The sequence below is a fragment of the Thermobia domestica genome, chromosome 5 (genome assembly GCF_964235325.1).
Source record: "Thermobia domestica chromosome 5, izTheDome1.hap1.1, whole genome shotgun sequence".
NCBI lineage: Eukaryota > Metazoa > Arthropoda > Insecta > Zygentoma > Lepismatidae > Thermobia > Thermobia domestica.
Window position 1 is genome coordinate 274,341,505 of NC_137458.1, and position 21,825 is coordinate 274,363,329.

A 21,825-nucleotide genomic window follows, 5' to 3' on the forward strand; every position below is an offset into this window, starting at 1 on the left:
ACAGTGCTGCTGTGTAGACCGATCGACCTACAAAAATTGTCGGGTTCACCAACACACACACACACACACACACACACACACACACATATATATATATATATATATATATATATATATATATATATATATATATAACACAAAAAATACTTTCTAATACTCCCATATATACTTTAAATAACATATATATATTTACTTCTGTAACTGTCCGTTTCGTTAATCCGTTAATCCGGGAACGCCACATTAAATTTGGGACTAGTTAGCAATGCTCAGAGGCGTAGCCACGAGGGGTGTCCACCGGGTCCGGACCTCCCCAAAATTTCGAAACTCGACTAGCATTTGTAGACTTTCTTACCGAACTATTCTTGTTTAACAGAGAAATGATTGATGTAAGCTAAATATTTTATTTTACGCCTCATCATGTACTCTTTCTTTTCTTATAGAAATAATCGTTCATTTTTTTCTAAAAGTATAGGTGACAGTAATTAAGAATTACTTATCTTTTCGGGTACAGTATAAGACAGGTTCGTTATTACGTAGACGTATTGGACTTCCTCAAATAGTTTGGGCCCCTCCCAGCTAACATGTTGCTCCTATATCTGGCGGGTTTCAAGGTTGCTTTCCAGAACGTATGACATTGATAAACATTGTTTCCCCTCATGTGGAAGTATATTGTGTTCATCGTGCATTGCGTAACAACCAAGACGGATGATTTGGAATGTAGTTTTTTTCTTTTACGCACATGTGTGTGTTTGTGTGTGTGTGTGTGTGTTGATGTATGAATAGGGTTGCCAACTCTGTAAAATAAAATAAAAAAACTCGGCACTGTCTCAAAATTCTCTATGATATAGGTCTCAGCGTGAAGTATCTCTGTTCGGACCTATCCATGGAAAGGAAATGTATATCGTGAATAAAAGTGCATTAACACATATATTCTGTATGTCCTTAGAACATTCACTAATAAGCTTAATAGATACATTGTGTTATAAATGAGAAACTGAAATTGATCAATCGGCATTGATCAATTTATTGTATTTACCAGTAACTACCAATACTTTAAAATCATTGAAACAGATGAACAAAAGTATAATAATCTTTACGTGACAATTTTGGATTTGGAAAATGAAATTCACTCTTTAAACATATAGTCTCTACTTCAACTATAGGATATTGCTTTAAGAAGTCCTTTTCCACTCTTAATAAATGTATAAAATTCCTTGAAAGTAAATTTCAAATTTTCCCTGATACAGTGCCTGTCATCTCTTTAAAATTTTCTAAACAGGTGAACAAAATATATTAATCGTTGATAGATGGTGAGAAGTAACAGTTTTAAGCTTACAGAATGACAGCTAGTTTTCAATATCTATACTTCGAACTAGATAGAAATTTGAAAAAAAAAAAAAAACGGTTATAAAGGGGCTGGTGAGAAGTTTGTACCCGTCACCGGCTTTAATCAAAATAACAGCAATTTTTCCGGCCAGGCCAATGAAAACCCGGCCAGTTGACAGCTTTCAACTGAGGAAAAACTTACAATTAAGGCTTAGACAAAATAAGCAAAGTGCAATTCAGGAGAGTGTTCGAAAAAAAAAAAAAAGGTTTAAATTTACAGGACATCTTATGGTAGTAATGTTGTGTGCACTAGATACATTTCCACAATTTATTTTAAATTTTCCTACATAAATTGTGAATAAAGCGTGTTCAATGTACATTTTTTTGATAACATTAATCTCTACTACGAACTCTCTTTAGTCTACATTGAAGAGGAATTCGGATCACTGTCAGGGACTGAGTTTGCTAGAATGAATTGTTGACAATGATCTAGAAAAAATATTTAGTGAATCTAGAAAGCTTCTGAAATTAATATTAACTGTACCTATGGCGTCAGTAAAAGAAGAAAAGTTTTTTTTTTTCACATCAAAAAGAATTGACATTTTCAAGAAATTGAATGTCCCAAGAAAGGTTATCACCATTGGTTATGCTTTCCATCGAAAAAGACCTGACAATAAGAATACTAGAGTTCAACCAGCATGTATTAGGCAGATTTGTTCCATTCAAAGAGAGAAGAATGAACTTACTAATTAAATGAGGTGATTAATCGGATTAAATGTTCTGCATTTTTTTATTTTTTTAAAACAGAATTTTATTTAATTTCATATGTCACATACCATTTGCATCTAAAGTTATGCTGATTAGTCAATAAGCCCATTTTATATCTTCTGTCTCCGATCGTTCGTACTGCAACACCCGAAACCACAATCCACCGACCGCCACTGATATACATACACACACACACACACACACACACATATATATATATATATATATATATATATATATATATATATATATATATATATATATATATATATATATATATATATATTATACGTATTAACATTTTTATGAGCGCCCTTTTGGTAGGCTTGTCCACCGCCCTCGTTAGTATCCCAGCACGGGCCTGCCTACATTCCTTTGATATTGCAACATTGCAGCCGGTGCTTGTACAGACCACGAACCACTACTGCTGCCCAATTAACATGGTTTTTGCCCATCTTGAAACAGTAGCCTAATTTTTATGCTGTAGTTCACTTGTTCTGTTGAAAAATACCGCGATACCTCCACATGACGTCACCGGCTGCATTGAGTCAACAAATAATATGTTTGCACTATCAAAGACTTCGTTCTTGCTGCTTTGAGAGTTAATAGCAGTTCCCTATCACCCTATTCAATGGCAGAATTTGTGCTCTTGATTTTTTCAACATTTGTGCGAGCAATTTCACCCTCCTCAAAAACTTCTAATTACCACACCGCCCGCCTAAAATGTTTAACCTGGATCTGTCCCTGTCATTGACAGGACTCATTCTTGAAATTCAAAATTATTCTTTTCACATTGTCTGGACTTCTGTGTTTACAATTGTAAGAAAATTAGTGTTGATGACTAGACGAGACCAGAAGAAGCTTTTGAAGATGGAAATGTGATTGGAAAGAATCATTAAATACTAGGTACTAAAGACGAGAGGAGAATGCCTAAAAAGACGAAAAGGAGACGAAAAAGCATATGAGCATATAAGTTTATGTGTTTTCTTGTTTTAATCCTCTTAAAGGCCGCGATGGATCACTATGTTATTGTAAATGCGATATTTAAGTAAAGATCACCGATATGCTCAAGCAAAATCTTAGGAAAGCAAAATCATTTTATTTTCTGTTAGGGTGATGATAGTGGGGATAGTCCTCATTCTGTCTCTCTTTCTATAGATTTTTCACGTCAAAAATGGTGCAAAAATGTCAGGGGTAGAGATGTTCTTCAGGGCTCTGTCAAAATTACAGCAGTAAGTGAGCATATTTGTTCCATGCCGTCATCTCATCTTATGTCACTTTAAGCACTGCTGGGGATAAATGAGAACCGAAAAGCAGAATCGCGAGTCCCCTGTTATGGGGGAAGGGGGAGGGAATGAAAGTTCCAACCAATGGGCCAGCGTGACTGTCCGTAGCGATTTGCGCCAACGAAATGCAATATTTTTCATTTAGTTTTCAGTAATTAGCATAGCAGTAATATTGACTTTCTGTATTTACATTGCGTTGTATTGACGTACGCAGAGTTTTGCGAAAACTGGTGCGGAATTCCCTCTTCAGTCTGCATTCAGCAAGTTGTAAATTAAATCAATGCAATTGTGCTAAAGTAATTGTTATTTTGGTACCGAATATGTTTAATTTGATCTATATATTATGAAAAGATCACTTAAATCTAAAAATTGTCCATAATTTATTAAGTATTGCCATCCAACGAGGGAACGTAGCCGCTATTATGGGCACGTTACCCACTGGTAAAGAAGTAGAAGAGATTTTTCCTTTATAATTTTTGACGACGCTTAGTACACTAAGAGCATTGATATTTGGAAATAAAGTTAGAGAGATCTAGAATACATTTGAACCCCAAATCTTCTGGGAGTTAAAGCGTCAGGCAATACATTATACAGAACTATGTTAACCCGAAGAAAACTAATTCTGGTTTTCCCTTTCTCAGCAGAGAGCACAGTAGGTCAAATGCATCGACCTCCGTTTGAATCAGGGTTGCCACACTCGAGACTCGCGATGATGCCAAACACGGGTCTGAATTATGCTAGATTTTTGTAAATTATGCCAGATTTTCAAATCATCTTCCCTAACTAATTTTAAAGACCTGCCCGTACTTATCATCATTATTTCAATGAAATGTTTCAACTGTATTCATGTACAAAGCTAATATGACGCTATCAGGAATGATAATGAAATAAATTGGTAAATGGCACATTATAGTGAAGGAAGGTCGAATTTATTTTTTATGAATGGATAACATTTTAAGAAATATATACACAACATGCCGCTTCCGACACAGGCCTGAAGCATTTCTTTTAGTGCATTACTAGCTGTCCCCTGACGTTTATTTCCCTCCCCTCTCAAGTTGTAAATTGAAAGGGACAGAAACATCCCAGATAACCAAACATTCAGGTTTCAGTTGACAGTAATAAAACTATGGGTAAGTAAATATGATTTGTAGTGTCACGTTTTGCTATTTTTGAACATTCTCTGAATTCAACAATAAATTAGCACCGCGGAAATACTAACTGGTCTCATTGTTCCAATTATCGCTTTAACTAAGAAGAATAATTCCCGACGGTCCTTGAACCATCTAAATCTTAGTACTTTTTCTGTTCACCAGAGGAAAGAATGAAATTATGCTAGATTTGGCCAAGATGCTAAAGTCAAGATGCTAGATGCTAAATGCATGTGAATTATGCTAGATCTAGCACCAAGATGCTAGATATGGCTTCACTGGTTTGAATCAATATTATTGTTTTAAATATTTGTAAACAATCATCTATTTAGCCGAGGTTTTCATCTAAGAATGTCGGAAAATTAATTGTTGTAGAAACGTTATATTCAAATTTCTATTTGTTTCTGTAATTTTAAATTTTAAAATAATTATTGATTTTATTAGTCTGTAAAAAAATTAATAAATAAACAAATAAAATTAGAAAAAAAATATTAAGTTGTATCGAATAATAGAAATGTATTAAATGTGAATTGATAACTCATTTATTTATCTGGACGCCATTTGCTACAGTCCATTTAGCCAAAATGTAGCTACTTCTGACAACACTGTTCATCAACCGAAATCATAAACAAAAATATAGTAACGAAATTCCGCCAAAAAGGAAGAAAAGGATTCAGCCAGCAGAACAATTGAAAGTGATTGTGATCGAAGTTTTTCGTTACATTAGCGCTTTTACGTATGGAAGAAACTCCTGTAATAATAAGGTAAGTACTTATGTATATAACTTATAGATAGTATAAGCTATAGACTGGAGTGTAAAGCTGTCGTAAAGTCATAGACTAAGGTGTAAAAACTCGCATTTTGTATTTCTCGCGTCCTGTTGTGAACTGCCTATGATGACAAGGGAATGCTACTGATACCGATAATCAACTTGGTAAAGTGACAGCTGATTGTTGCAATGATACAATTGTTTTTTTATTAGCAGTTAGAGAGGTTCAATCAAGTTCACTTCATATATGAACTTCATGTAGCTGGTAGCCGTATACACTTGTACTGGCACATAAATATTTGCAAGGATCTTAAAATGGACCAAATTTAACCAAATTAGCAGCTGAGTTGCAAACTTTGGGTCAAGTTTAGAGTTCCCGCCGCTTAAGGTAATAACAATGAATTTCCTCATAAATGATAACAGTTAAGCGTTTATCAACCTGAAAGTACTGAACCTGCTTTGCGGCACAAAGGCAACTATTACGTTACACTTGGTCTACTCCAAAGTGTTGATTAGGGAAGCACGGTGGCTCAGTGGTAGAGCGCATACTTCTGATACGTGGGATTCCTGGTTCGATCTCCGGCCAAGTAAGTTTGTAGTGGACAACAAGGCAATTCTGTACTTTGGCCATTTCATTCAATTGAATCGTTCAATAAACCGATTCATAAAGAACCGGTTCCTCGGAACAGTTCGTTAAATATTACCAAGAAGCAGTTCCTTACGAATCGAATCTGTTAGAAATAATTTTGGCTCCGACTAGGGGTTAAGTTTAGAGTTACCCCTCCGCTTTTTATAAAAATCAGGAAAATTTACAGGAGAAATGAGGTAAGAAATGATAATTTGAAGTTTTTATTTGATGTTTAGGAATGTAAGTTCGGCAGGAGAGTTATGTTTAATACGAGAAAAGATATGTGGAAGTTAGTACTATTTGCCGGATGCGGAAGGTTTCAGCAGCATGGTAGTTGTAAAATATGGCGAATATGGCGAACAGGTGTAACGGATGCGCAAAAATAATGAAGAAAACCTTTTAAATTTTTGTGAAACACATGGAGTACTGACATTAATTGAAATGTAACAATGTTTAATACTTCAAGCACTGTTTTTTGTATGTTGCAAAGTCCAAGGGCAACTTCAGACTGGAGGGGCAACTCTAAACTTAAGCCCCGACTAGTGATGGGCAGTTTGGTTCCTTTCCTGCAATCAATTCCTTTGAATCCGTTCCAAGAAGGATTCGTTTCTCTGGATCGAATCCTTTGGTTCCGCAAAGTTAGATGATTTCGTGTTTTTTTCCCCCAAACAAGGAATCACTCCTTTCTGGTTAGAGTTCTTTGGTTCCGATGAGTCGGAATAATTCTGAGTTCTCATATGGCTCCCAATTCGATTCCTCCATTCACCCAAAGTCGTCAAACCTCTCTTATCGCCTGAGAAGTTGCTGTAATGTGGTGGTGTGAGAAATTGGAATGAATAGAAGCACAAGGCTGCTGTGTTTTGAAACATGTTCACAAGGTTTCGTTTCTTCCTTATGAGACAGAGATAATATTTGACATTGGAGAAGAGCAGATACAGATATTGTTTGTTTCTTTGAGTTTTCTGTTTTATTAAAGCGTGTTGCTAAGAGTGCACGTTGAAACTGTTGAAAGAGTAACAAGTTGTCTTCTTATTTCTTTTACATGACTATTAAACGCAAAAAAGTAAATGTTCTGTAATTTTTTATTCGTACTATTCATTTAAATACGAATTCCCAGCAACAACAAACGAAGTCTCGGGATTCCTTGTGTAGGAGTCAGTCGTTCTTTAAAAAAAAAATGTTCCGGATGGGCACTCCTGGTAATATTCTATTTATTATTATATTATAGACGTATTATTTTGGCCCTTTTCGGGCGGGCACTATCAGAGAGCTCTAGGTGGCAGTGCTTCCCCAGAAACATGTCTGGAAGAAACACTAGTAGGAGTGTCATTTGGAGAGGGCAGGGGCAATTGTCTATCCTGATTTTAAGAATTACATATTTTTTAATAAACTGTATAATAATAATAAACGTTACGCGGAATTTTGGTTCTCCTCACGGGAGACTCGAGTTGCATTTTCAGTGGCAACTCGTGTGGTTCGGGGGTGCGATGGCTCAGTGGTAGAGCGTTCACCTCCGGTGCTTGGGGTCACTGGTTCGATCCCAGCTCGCGCTTTCTGGACTTCGTGGTGGACAAACACCGTGTGCGCGGGTTCTCCCGTTTCCTCCCACTTTCTTCATTCCACCATTTCATTCATTACTCATCATCACCGTCTCCTTTAGCCTAACCGGAATAAACGTGGGACGTAAAACTCAAAGATTTCGATTCATTTTTTTTCATACTATCTTGGTGTTGAAATAACCATTAAAACCTAAACAAACAACCAATTGCGAATTTTATAGTAGTATAGGGATATATGGACATTACATCAGAATATATTGAATAAGAGCTTGTGTGTTACAGCAGATAGTTTTTATTATCCGTCTTGCAACAAAAATCAATAGCCCTGGTAACGCTGAACACCTGTGAAAAAGAAAGAGAAACAGTGAAAAGACTAGCAGCCGATCTCCCCCTCTCCTCCAGTCGGGAGAGCAGTTGCAGTGGTCAGAATATTGCGGAAAAGCGACATGAGAGCACGTAAGAAAGATTGATTGATCCAGACATGTGCAGTACGTGCATTATTTGCTTCTCCGTTGTGCAGTGTCCGTCTATTCTTTACTACTATTTTTGTCCCACCCATATCAATCTGACTCCATTCATATCAATCCACTCGTCTGTTGTTTGGTTCCACCAACCGAATCCACTGTTTCAATACGTAAATTCCTGACTGAATCCATCCCGTGAGTGAATCCGCCCAATAAAATCCGATTCCTTTCAGAGATTCGTTCCTTTCATTCCTCTGAACGATTCCTTCTTTCGGATCGAATCATTCCGGAACTATCCATCACTAGTTCCGACTGTAATGATCGTACTATTGGGTTAAGTTTAGAGTTGCCTCTCCGTTTTTTTATAAAAATTTGGAAAATTTACAGAAGAAATGAGGTAAGAAATAATGATTTGGAGCTCTTATGTGATGTTTAAGTATGTAAGTTTGGCATTAAAGTTATGTTTAATGCGGGAAAAGATATGTAGAAGTGGGTACTATTTGCAACACGCGGAAGGTTTATGTGATTCATCAGCATGGTAGTCGTATTGGATGGCGAATCGGTGCGTTGAATGTGATATTTCCGCATTGAGTTTTACAGAATTATATAAGAACAATGAACAGAATCTACTAAATTGTTATGAGAACCACAGATTACTGAATTTAAGTGATAATTGAAGCTTCTATGATAACCGGTTTCAATCACTGTTCTAGTCTAAAGTCTTATCGGGTAATCTAATCTAACTTAAGCTAATCAAACGAAACCTAACCTAACCTAACAATGTTTAATGTTTTAATTGCTTCTTTGAAGGTTTGAAACTGGAGGGGTAACTCTACACTTAAGCCCTACTATTATTTACAACATTTCATATTTCAAGTATTAATACATAAAGAACTAAGCGAACTTCGCATCGTATCAATTCTAAATGTAACGAAACTTGAAATACATTATGTACTAAATAATAGATGAAACTACAGCAAGAACTACTGTAGTTCTATGTACTACGTAAATTCATAATAAATAAAAGAACATAAGGGGGCGATCCCCTTAACCCCTACCCCTCTTTAAAAATGGGAAATAAGTTAAATACTTGAAGGGAGCATGCCCTCCTAACCCTGTTACAGTTTAAAAAACGGCAATTAACGTGCAGTGGAAATTTCACAGAACTATATACTAGAAATGAAACATCATCAAACGAAACCAAATAAATATTTTACAACTGCGAAAAAAATAATAAAAAGTAAATACCTGATATTTCAATGTTGCCTGTTCAATTTCACAGTATGTCTCATAAATAATACTTTTGCCCAATGCTATAACCGGAACAAAATTTCCTATTCGATAAATAATATCCAAACTGCAACATCGTACCCTCTCACCCACGCTTGCAGCTCAAAGTTCTCTTCAAATGTCACCAAAGATTCTCAATACTTTGCGTATATGCCCCCCCCCCCCAAAAAAAAAATAAAAAGTCTACAACGTTATAAGAATGGTTCACAGTCAAATGCTTCCACCGTCTCCTTTAGCCTAACCGGCATAACCGTGGGACGTAAAGCTCAAAGATTTCATTTCATTTCAAATGCTTCCACTGACTACTAGGTAGCGACGAGTAAACTTTCCAGCAATACGTGCTTAAAAAACAGAGCCAAATGAACATTCATAAATAATATTCTTATATTTCGTAACTGCAGACACAAATATGTAACAAAGTAAAATATTATCACGTTAACATACAAACTACACTTCTAACAGATTATGCCCAACTCGATACCTTCTGCTCTTTTTAACACACACTGCAACTCCGTCTTAAGGTCCAATAATTTCATAGGAAAACAAAATCTGTAAGCATCAATATCACTATCACACAGTAATTTCCACAGCCTATAAAATATTTCGGTTTCGTATTAAAAAGAAAGGAAAAAAAGACTATATTGCGGCACCAAAGTGGGAGATTAGAAAAAAACCATCTCCAGCCACAACTAACCACGTGAAACATTGAAGACGGAAAGGTTCTAGATTACTGGTCCCCTATGTGGGTTAGTAGCTGGGTTGGTTTCTTTCTGTACTAAAGTTTATACATTTGATTTACACAGTATTACCGAGCGAGCGTTAGCGAGTGAAGGCGGGTAGAGCCCCGCAGGGCACGTTGTTTTCCGTCTTCACTACTGCTCAATGGGAAGGGCGACAAGTAATCTAGAACCATGTCATTTAAGACTGTAACAGACGATGACGTCACACCATATCCATAATTCCCCGTTCAAACAAAATAGCATCAATAGCACAAAGACTTACCGACAACATCGTGTACGTCGGACCTTTCTTGAGGTAGGCCTATTCCCGTTTCGTCTTACGCTTTTTCTGCCAATTCGTCAGCATTATTCCGTGCATCAGCACGGGACGTTAAACAAAGATTTCATTTCAATTTTCAAAGTGCTGATTATAGGGTTAACTGTACAATGCCCGCTCCAGCCAGTCAACTCACTCAGAAACGAGAAATTATACTCTTAGTTTTATGGAAATGGTTCGAAACTTCCCTGACTTTAAGCTAATCCCTTCCTACCTCTACCTTATTTTGCTGTACCGTATCTACTCTGCCATATCCTTTTAAAGCGGTCCTACTTATCGATGCGCAGCTGCAGCATGTGTTGTAAATTTTTCCGCTGATTATATCTCTTGCCACTTGCAGGAATAACTAATGGCAAAATCAACCTGCAATATGATAGTATAGCTTGCTTTGCTACGTGACACATTGGTATGTTGTCTCTTGAATTCGTTTAGTCTGTACGTAGTGCTAGAAACCTATGTGGAGAAGTGGGGAAAAGAACTTTTCAATGAATTCTCCTACATTGTCATCTCATCATTCGTACCTGGAACTGTGCCTGGAGCAGTCGTTCCGAAGTAAGAATTTTGGCACCAATTCTTTGTGTTCATTGATATCACTATCGTTATAATTATTGTCCTTAACTAGTTTTACGCCTGCTTTATACGATGTGGAATACGATACGGTAAAATACGATGTGAAATATTTTTCGTGAAGGAGTGAATGTGAATATAAATAATTACTGTCAGTATACAGCATATGGAAATGAATTTTGAGTGATAATGAAAGTATTGTATGTGTAAGTGTGCTCTTGGTTGGCATTTAGTATCTCCCCCAACTCGTTTCTTGGTTCCAGAACCGAGAACCTTGTTTTTGTCTAAATTGTGATAAAAGGTAGAAGTGTAAGAGCGCTGGGGGATTCTAACTCCCTTGGCTTGCTGTCCCAAGCTCAGCTATATTTTGTAAAGTAAGTAACACTGTTGTAAATCTTATATGTGCAAGATTGGGGGAGATACTAAATATCAGCCGTTGTCTTTTCACTATCCTGGATTATGCGTATACCCCTCATCGCTAACGCATCTCTCCATACAGACGCATCCCTAATTACCGTTTGGGACTTCCTGCTGCACTCCTGCTCTGACTTGGTTAGATACCAGGGTTGGCAAAAACCATGGTTTTTATTTAAAAAACTGAAAAACCAGTTTGTTTCGCCTTGATTTTATTATGCAACAACCGGAGTATCCTGGAAGAGGTCACATAAGCTGAAAGCAGAATCCAAACCGCTTCTCGGCTTACATCCTAGACAAACTATCCTCCATTTGAACTCGAAACCGGGGCTAATTGGCAATAAATGCGACATGTCTGCCGACTCACTCGCGAAGGACTCCTGATAAAAATACGTTGTACTACTCTTTACATACTTGTCAATATAATTGCCAAGAGTAATTTCAGAAGGACAAAAAGATAAAGCAGCTGCACAAGTGAAACCATTATACAGAATTGCATATGGACAATTTCAAAATACTGCAGAGTACAGAAATAAACAAATTTAGTCCAAGTTAGTTCACTATGACTTTTATTAGCTTAAGTTAAATAATTTGCGTGTCAGTAAGAAAAGTGAATAAAGATAATATTTATTTCAATCCACTTTGGCTCTGACCCATTTATACATAAATAGATAAAAGAAAAAAGATAATTCTGTTTTCAGTAAATGCCTCTCGTAATGTTTGTATGACCTCCTCCCCGAAAAAAAAAAAAAAAAAATTACGGCATTTCGATGTATTTTATCAATAGTAAACATTATTAAAGCGAAACAATATTTAGAATTTCTTTGATTGCAATTGCATAACAACAATAACAAACTATAAAAAATCGCAAAAGAAACATTCATAAACATACAACAAAAAAGTTGCTTTTGCAATATAATGTGAGTAATGAATGGGGAATTTAGGTCTGATTATAATGCGAATAATATACGGGAGTGAAACGTAATAACCCACAGACGTGTGTTCATCAAAATTTTACAAACACTTACACTTTTACGAACATTTTTCGTTGTTTGGTAAAAACCAGCTGGTTTAAACCAGCCAACCCTGTTAGATAGCATTCATGATTTTTTACTGGCTATCTATCACAAGTTGGTTCGTGTTTTATGCACTGTAATTTATTTATTTATTTATTTTATTTTCACGTATTCGAGCTCACTTATTTTTACGTATTCGAATCTTTTTCTATAACTTATATTTTCGCTTTTCTTCGAGTATTTTTAAAATCTTGTCTATGGCTATGAATATATGAGTCGAATCGTGTGTTTTGCCGTCGCTTATTACAACAAAACTGTCAGTTGTTTCATATTAACAGTTTTCAACGTAGTCCACATAAAGTAAAATAGAATTTGTATCTTGAAATTTTATACGATGCTCTTCGGTAGGAATTAATTCTCTTTGGATTTTCTTGATGTAGCCATGAATTACAATTCTGAAATTAAACCAGCAATGTACGATACGAGACAGAAAGTGGCATAGTTTTTTAACTAGATCATTGTTTTCCCATATGTCATACGTAACACTTTCATTTTCATCAGGATCAATAATTAAAGACTCCACACTTATTCCGGCCACTCGAGGACATTCACCACATTCTTGAAGAAGACAGTTGTCATTTTCTACGGATCATACTACTAAACCAAATAGATCACTCATGACAGCTTCAATACAGGCTGCACCTTTGATTTGTTTTAACGCAGTAGCAGCTAACTTAAAATTTGTACAATACACACACACTTCCCTGGCAGGTTGCAGACACCCATTTTAGTCGAATACTATAAAATTCCGAGTGACCCATTCTTATGCTGGAATTGTTCTGTTTGAAAGGTCCGTAAATTTCTTTGATGGAACGCGTAAGAAAACGTTTTGATTTTTTTAAACTTTTTGTCATTTTTCGATCACTAATGACATCGCACTTAATTGATACTTTGTCTGGAGCATTCTAAATCATCACTGAGCTAGTAGTTTAGGCTTTTTGTAGATCATTAGAGTTTATTGGATGGCCATCTCAAGTAAACTTAAAATTTCTGTTTCGTAATCGTAATTTCCATCTCAGATTACTTCGGAATAAAAAACGGAGAAGGGGAAAGGCTCATTTTACTATTGCAGAGGGTTTTTTTTGATAAAAAAAAAAAGTCAAAAAACCTTGTATTCTTCATTTAATGAATGTGAACCACAAACATCGTCAAATCATTGCACTTTTATTGTTTCCAGTGTTGCTAACTGTGACATCAAACATAACGAAACTTCGCTAACTTCAAAATGCTGTAGTTAATTCATGAAGCATTGGTCGAGAATGGTGTTTGGTGTGTTTATTATTCTTGTAAAGTTGAATCATCTGACAAAATTTCAGAATTTTAAAAGATGGTGTTTTCGAGAAAATGGCGATATTTGAAAATTTTACAATTTTTGGAATTTTTTGCAACAAAACGGTTGCACACGGAAGCGATACATTTTTTTTTTCGGAAAGCGGGTAACTAGGTCTTACCAACCGTGAAAACAGAATTTTAAAATTCGAACCGGAAGTGCTCGAAAAAAAATTCGCAAACTTCGACTTTTCAAATAAACTGGCGTTCATTTATTAATTTATGTAGAAAAAGATACGCATTCGCAAACCAAACTATAATAAAATATAGTTTATTTATGTCCCTATGTACATGCCACAACACGAATTATAACTCTATCTGTCACCATAGCTGAATGGTGGGGCTCCGAAGTTGACCATTTTCCATGTCTTTGATGGCCCATTACTTGGCGGGTAATTTTTTTCGACAAAACAAAAAATATGGGTCTCTTAAAAACATGTCTAGTTGCTATAAAAGAGAGATTCAACAATATCTGAGGTGGGGATGGTACATGCTCTGCTATACTAAAGTCTGACGTAGCGACTGGAACTGATTCGTTCAAAAAAAACGAAACAAATTGATCCAAATCACTGAACCGAAAGAATCGAAATAATGAATGAATTGCCTAAATTAAAGACTTGCCAAAATATGAGCTCTTGAGGCGAAATAGCACAACAGAAATCTCATAAATTTCTTCATAATGTTAGTAAACATGATCATAGGAAACAAAAATTTTGATCTATAGTTTCTGTTTCTGTGGAACGAGCCCCCTACAGCAAAACATGCCGCGATCTGCGATGTGATCGCAGAAAATTTGCCGCGTCTCTGCAGAAAAATTGCCAGAGGAAAGAAATATAACCAACTGAAAAGTGTAAAGATATGTCTGCTATGTGTAGATGTATAGACGACTCGCATAAATATACTATGAACTGTATTTTACGTCGCGTAAAGCGTATTTTTAACAAACACAAGTGTTTCTTCTGCAGAAAATTTTTTTGATTTACAAAAGCTCATCGCAGAAAGACAAAGTTCTGAAATCGGGAGCGGGCCTTAACAGAAATTCAGTATAAAGGTTAGTTTGGTGTTTCTTCCTTAATTTGTATAATTTTCTGCACTTCACTAAGAATGCAGGGTTTCCACCGACTTCGAAAATGCTTAAAAAAAAAATCAGTTTACTCATAAAAAGTCCTGGAAAGTCTGGGAATCTTAAGTACGGGTCTTTACTTCTCATAACTCCCCCTCCCCTTCTTTTTTGCCTCGCCCGGCTATTTTATAGGATATATTTTATAATATAAATTAGTTTGTTTTGCAACGCTTCTCTACGTACACGCACACATACACACTATATATATATATACATGCATAGTAGATGAAGAACCTCCTAGTCTGGATAATTATAGTTCATCTTTCTACGTTATATATAGACCTTGATATTTGTATTTTAAAGAGGAATGGGGTTCAAAATTAATGAGGTAAATCGAGTATATCAGGAGCCCCTCAAGTTAGGAAGGTGAAATATGTATAAAAACTCTTCATTACTAAAGTGATGGAAGTTGCAATTTCTATATATATATATATATATATATATATATATATATATATATTTTTGCCACATTGATGCAGCCTTTGTTATTTGTGATCACATCACGGTAAACAGCTTAGCCATTTGAAATGAATCTTGGAATATAACACCTACGGTACCTGAATTTTTTTCTTATGTTACAGCAGTTTATATCGTCGCGGCACAAAGATAGGTGTGATCAAATCTAATGAAAGTGTTTACGTATTAACTCGTTAATTATTGTATACGGCAGAATTACTTAAATAGCAATTGAGTAAGGATGCACTTACTTCAAAACTTTGTAGATGTAAATGGCATAGCCCTCCTTCATCACTGACGTTAGAATCATCAGAAGCAATTTTCGGATCAACACTTCTACCATGTGTTTGGGCTTCCAGTTTTTTTCACAGCATTGCAGTTTTCATAATAATATTTCAATCTTTGAACTAAACCAACCATTTCTTTCTTACAAATTTTGCAACGAGCTCATATGGTCCCTTTTATATATATATATATCTGATGGAGTTTGAGTTACTTTAATAAATTTGCTCCAAATGATGTTCTTTTTCTTTCCGTAAAGCTCAAGTTAAACGATTACAAGTTGTACGAAGACTGAGAACCAACTCGTACTGTATCAACGAATGCCTGCGATATTTTAGTTTGAGAACCGCAATTTAGCAGAGAATCCTTTGTTTGTTTTCTGAATACAACATAAAAACTTGTTTCCATAATTATTTATTTTTTAATATCAGTTCTACCAACCTTCAACTACGACACTTTCTCGCAAGTTAACTGATAAGCATGTAAACAATACGCTAAAAACAAGCAAGAAAGAAAGACAAAATAAATTGTAGATCATCACATTAACTTGCTGAAGCCACGAGAAATCAAAACATTCACACGGGAAGAAAATAGTTTTCTGAATGGAAAGCACTCTCTCACACATGTTTTACAAAAATAAAATAAAATAAAAATAAACGTATGTTAAAAAAAGTCTTAAAAATACACGTGTTTAAAACAAAATGTTTAAAACGTAAATAAAATTTGTTTTATGTTCTGGATACTTCTATGTTATTCTGTTGATAACTTCATCACAAATATTAGACTGACCCACTTCTTAAAGACAGCAACCGACAACACTTTCCCTTCTATACTTGTAGCCAATGCAGAGCAATCCATCTACTGTACGATCTGTCATTTTAATCCCTTCGTATCGTAGATTAAAGTTTCGGGAGAAAGTTGTTGGCATCCTCAGTATGGATCTTTTCAGGAAATTAATGCTATGCTATGCTTGACGGTACAGTCCGCAGCAAAAAACCTGCAACATGAGCATGTAAGTTTATTGTGAAACGACGAAGTCTTTTGCTTCAAAATAAGTGTGCAGGGGAGGACGCTGAGGTTTTCCTGGCGTGATTCGTGCCACTACATGTTGTGTTGATTCCTTGGGCTGTTAGGCGTAGTTTCACAATAAACTTACATGCTCATGTTGCAGGTTTTTTGTTGCGGACTGTACATACCATAACTATGTGCTTCCAATAGACTTTCAATAAAATTCCCGTTTGTACTTTTATAAATCTCCCTGTACACCAGTCGATATCATGCAAAAATGGCAATTGGTAATTAATATAATGACGCTTTGTAGTCTGACTAGTATCATCTGTGTTTCGGTTTTACTTCACTTCTAGTGTTGATACATAGTCGAAGGAAAATGACGAAATTTAAAGTGTACCTAGAGAAGCTTGGTATCATCTGACCTGGAGATTTGAAATCTTTGCCTGTAAAATCTTAGGATTCAGTATTATATACAATCGGTATAAAACGAGTTCTTATTGTTTAAACTAAAATTCATTATATCTTCATGCTCCAATATCCTCGAAACGAACTTGTACTTCGAAAAGTTAGCCGAATGATGATCGATGAACATTAATTAGAGATCATAATTTTTGTGTACTGATGTTATTTTCATTTAACTGGTAAAATTCCACAAAAATTAGTCTGAGAAAAAAATTAAACCGAGTTCGGTGTGGCAATAATCTTTTGCCGAAATGTTCACAGTAGTAATTTTGATTGTGTTATGGCGAATATTAGAATTGCTGCAACGGGATTAGTCGTCGGACCACGGCAGAGAACAAATGAAGTTTTTTCTTCACACCGTAAGGAAATTACGTGGGATGAACTTACTAATGTGTATTACTCCCTTTGAAATTATCGATTATATATTTTTCCACAACACACCTAAATTCTAGTTATTTGCTGAAAGATAAATTTGTGGTTTTCTGCAGGATAAAAAAACTTTATGCTTAGAACTTCGTTTCTTCTTTGCCATACTCCCTTTGTAGGACAATTATGTTAAAATAATAGTAATTATTAATTGTTTCATGAGTTGATAGGATGCATTTTAAATACTAATTATAGTTGTATTTACCCAATGTATATGTTGGAATGCTAAGTATGCTATGAGAAGCTGAACTGATTTTGTGGTTATAGTTTGTTTCTTTTCAAACACAGACATCGCAACAGAATTTTAATTTCTGAATTTTATCTCTTGCAGTTATAGATGTAAATGCTTGGAATATCCATCCTGCTCTACTCCATTTTCACTCTTATGTAAAGGGACACCAAAGGTGGCCCATAGTTGTGGATACAAACATCTACAGTAACCCGCGAGTGGTGTGAGATAAGGGCTTCAAATTTTGAAAAGGTTTGTATCCAGCATGGATTTCAGGATATACTCTTCTGCTGCAGATAAGTTTAAACGTAAGTACTAACTAAAATAATAAGATGCATATTAATAATAATAAAAGTGTAGGTGGTCCCGTATGGCGTAGTCGCTTACGTACTCGCCTTTGATGCGAGTGGTCCCGGGTTCGATTTCCGGTGGGGACACTCGGTCGAAAAAATGTAACAGCATTTTCAGGCCAGCCATCTTGAATAAGGTTTTTCCTAAGTTTCCCTTATTCACACGAGACAAATGCCGGGATGGTACCTAACATAATGGTCCCAGGGCGCTTCTTCCTTCCCTTTCATCGGATAGTGTGCTCACCGAGAGACCCCATCCCTCATATACGTGACGGCCGTGGCCTTAGTTGCCGACAGCCCAGAAATCCTACTAATAAATGTGTAGTATTAAATAAAATAAGATGATGCGCAATAATAATAAAAGTCAACACTCACCTGAAGCGTCTAAATGAATACATTCGCAGACAGTTTCAGCGGTAAATTTTTGGCATCATCAGTGCTCAGTTTTTAAAAAGATAGCTACGTTGCTCGAGAACTTTTTTTTTATTAAATATTCTTGATAGAAATATTTTATTAATCTATTACAAATTTCAATAATTTCCTAATAGAAATTATAGAGTTTTTCCTTGGGGTCCGTTACTTTATAACAAGAACAGTTAATTTTTGCGAAATATTCTCTCTGGTAGAAATAATGGTGAAAGAATTTTTCCTTCGAGGTCATTGCTTTGTGACAAGAAAGCCCTCCTGTTACCAGTATCTGGACTTGAAGTTAATAAATATCGTCATTCAGTATTTTAGATAGCGAGTTCCATCTGCCTAACGTAAAGGTATTTTTGTCATAAATTTTGAATCCCTGCCTCCTTAGAATATGCAGTTTCGTGGAAGTAACAAAATTAAAACTTCGTTGAGAGTGCTAACTATGCTCAAAATATCATTCCAAATGGTTTACCCGTTGTTCCGTGATAATGAAATAGACAGCGCCGAAGTTGTTTTTATATTTTGGCAATATATAGTCTAATAATTTTAATGTAGGTAACATGATAAAAATTGGTTCGATTGAAGTACCAACTATGTTCAAAAACTCATTTCAAACTGTTCATCCGTTTCTCGACGACGATGAGGATTAAATAGGGGGGAAGTTCAGAGTGTTACATGTATGTTAACGTTCCAGTTACGGTAAAGAGGCTGTGATATGTGTTACTACGATTTGTACAATTCTGAAATGAAAATTGTGAGTATTAAATGTGAAATAAATTCACGTTTTCTCCTCAAGTCTCGTGTACACTATGAAATTATTAAATCAGTACATTGCACAGTGTTTCAGATACCCCTAAATCCTGGCCAAAACTAATTTCTCTGAGAAGAAGGGTTATATCATATACGTTTCGGTTTCTGATAATTCTCAATAATACAAACAAAATGTAAAAAGCAAAGTACTGTATTCTGTAATACACTGAGATGAAGAGATGAAAGGAATATAAAGAACACCAAAGTGAACATTTTACAATATGACAATATGTGCACAGTTAGTATAGTACATTCTGAGTCGCTCTCATCGTCCGTTGAGGGTTGTGATGGGATTTGCAGTAAGTTTAAAACGGCAGTGTTCAGAGCTTTCCACACACTTGATTGCGACTTCCTCTGATGAATAGTTGACATGAGCAGGTCCGACATGACGAGATTTGTTGGGATCTATGTCCAGACCACATGAAAGGATTTGAAGAACAGCACACTTCTCGATTAACTGTCTGTTGATTACGGTTATTGCAGATATTTGTTCCGGATTTTGGAAAAAAACGTCTGGCTGTGTTACCATCGTTGAACGTTCCACTTCCACCCTGCCTCGGCTCGTTCGTTTTCAGTTCCAGTTCCGTCCTTAACTTTTCTTGTACAAATGTCTGCTTTGCATCTGCTAATTGTTTGTTTTACGTTCGAATCTGCCATTGTTGAAAGTCCAATCTGCATGGTATATGTGTGAAGTAACTGTGAAGTGACTATGAGATAATTGTGTGAACTTTTAATTCAATTTGTTAAATTCAGTTTTATTGTTTTATCAAATTACGTTAATCTACAACAGAATCATGAACTCTTAAATTTCAACGAAACAAAACTTTTATTCATGATGTACATTTGTAGACGGCTTGCATGAGCGTGTATTTCTCAGTGGTGGTTACTGAAATTGCTAATAAACACGACTACTTTCTTGCTTTTCCGCATTCCCTTCCGCTTAGCCTGATGCTTCCTAGTTTACTGAACGCCAGACTCATCGTTTCTCTGCTACACAAAACTACCGAGGACACATTGACAAGGGGTATTCGCCACAAGTTTGGAAATGTGCTGGATCGTCGTGAGAAGCACATCGCACCATTGGAGAACAACCAACTCCATGTCTTGGAAATACCATTCTGTAGGTTCGTCGCCACAGGTTCACTTGATTTTAACATCTGACTAGTAGAATGGAGATATATGAGAACATCGTTGAAGACACACCGTGACAAGAGAACTCGCCCCTAGCAGTTCAACTGGATTGGGATCCAATTGTTGGCTGACTCCAGCGCTTCCAGGTTCTTCCAGGGAAAGCCATTCGTGAACCCAGATGACCAGAACGATACCAGTTTCATCGGAACTATCAGGCTATTATTATACCACATTGACTTGATCCCTAGTCTTCCGTTGCAAGCGCTGCTATCGTCTGAAGGAATTCCACTCACTTTCTCTCGCTTAGCAACAGCGGAACCCTTATTGGCTCAACACGAGGGTGTGTGAGGGTGTGAGCTTTAATTCGCATTTTTGCCACGGCTGAAGACATTTTGGCAGCACAATAGTGCTCATCCCTTGTTTCATAGTTTAAACCTTTCTCTCTCTCACATTTCCCTCCAACTAGTCATTCTCGAAATTAAAACATTTGAATTATTTAAATTCAACCATAATTTTTACAGTTAAGTACTGTGTTGCGCATCAGTTGCATCCCCAATTGTCACATTCATTTTATGAGTATTTTAGAGATTGTTTTGAGCTACAAGCTGATGGCACATCGTGGCACATGGTGGGGATGCTGGGTAACAGCCACTCCACGAAACTTATCCATGCATGAAGGGTTGGCAACCCGAATGTTTCTGGATTCTCGTGTTTAACATTGTTAGTATTGGTCATTTCCTTAGGATTAAGATGAAAGTTTCATAACTTACATTCGATTAGTGTCCCAGAAAGATCAGAAGTATAGCATTTTATTTCTGTTTTAAGCAAAATTAATTTTATTTGAATCAGACTTAAACGTATATTAATCATGATTTAACCTCCTCAGTGGATTTGTACAATACATCGAACTTAGCTATGCTTTAGGGACACTTATTGATTTAGTTGAGGTAAAATTATAATTATTCGTCTTAACATATATTTTGGACCTATAATGAAAATTTTAAAAATATATACACCTACATATATTTTTCAAACTGTACACTATAATGTACATTTTCCTTGTAGCATCTGTATATAGTACATATAAAAAATGACCAATTTCTGAACACTGTACTAGATTTCTGAGTATGCAAAAGTGTGCTGTAGGAGGTCTCTTTTATGATTGCACACCATTTTTAGTCTTGTGCATCATTTTAGATTGCGCATCATATTTAAAATTAGTCGTATTGTTCTGCATGGCATACATGTTAGTAAAATCACGTGCCTTCTCTAGTAAACTGGTAGGCACGTACTTCTGAAAGAAATTAATTGGTGTAGGAAGATTTAAGATTTAGATTTCTAGGCTTTCGGCATCTATGGCCATTTAGCCCGTCCCGTTTGAAGGATGACGTCCCTCGACGAGCACACTATCCGGGGAAATGGAAGGAAAAAAGGATTTGGAAAGG

At 36.0% G+C, this 21,825-nt stretch overlaps 1 protein-coding gene across 1 annotated transcript in view; it reads left to right on the forward strand.

Annotated features, from left to right (window-relative positions):
* Positions 1-5,138: 5,138 nt before the first annotated feature.
* Positions 5,139-21,825, forward strand: part of LOC145686628 (uncharacterized) — a 49,476-nt gene continuing 32,789 nt past the window's right edge. Inside the window, exons 1-2 of the mRNA XM_081760096.1 lie at positions 5,139-5,295; positions 17,775-17,980. Coding sequence (XP_081616222.1) covers positions 17,938-17,980 — 43 coding nt within the window. The 5' untranslated portion in view covers positions 5,139-5,295; positions 17,775-17,937. The remainder of the gene's footprint in view (positions 5,296-17,774; positions 17,981-21,825) is intronic.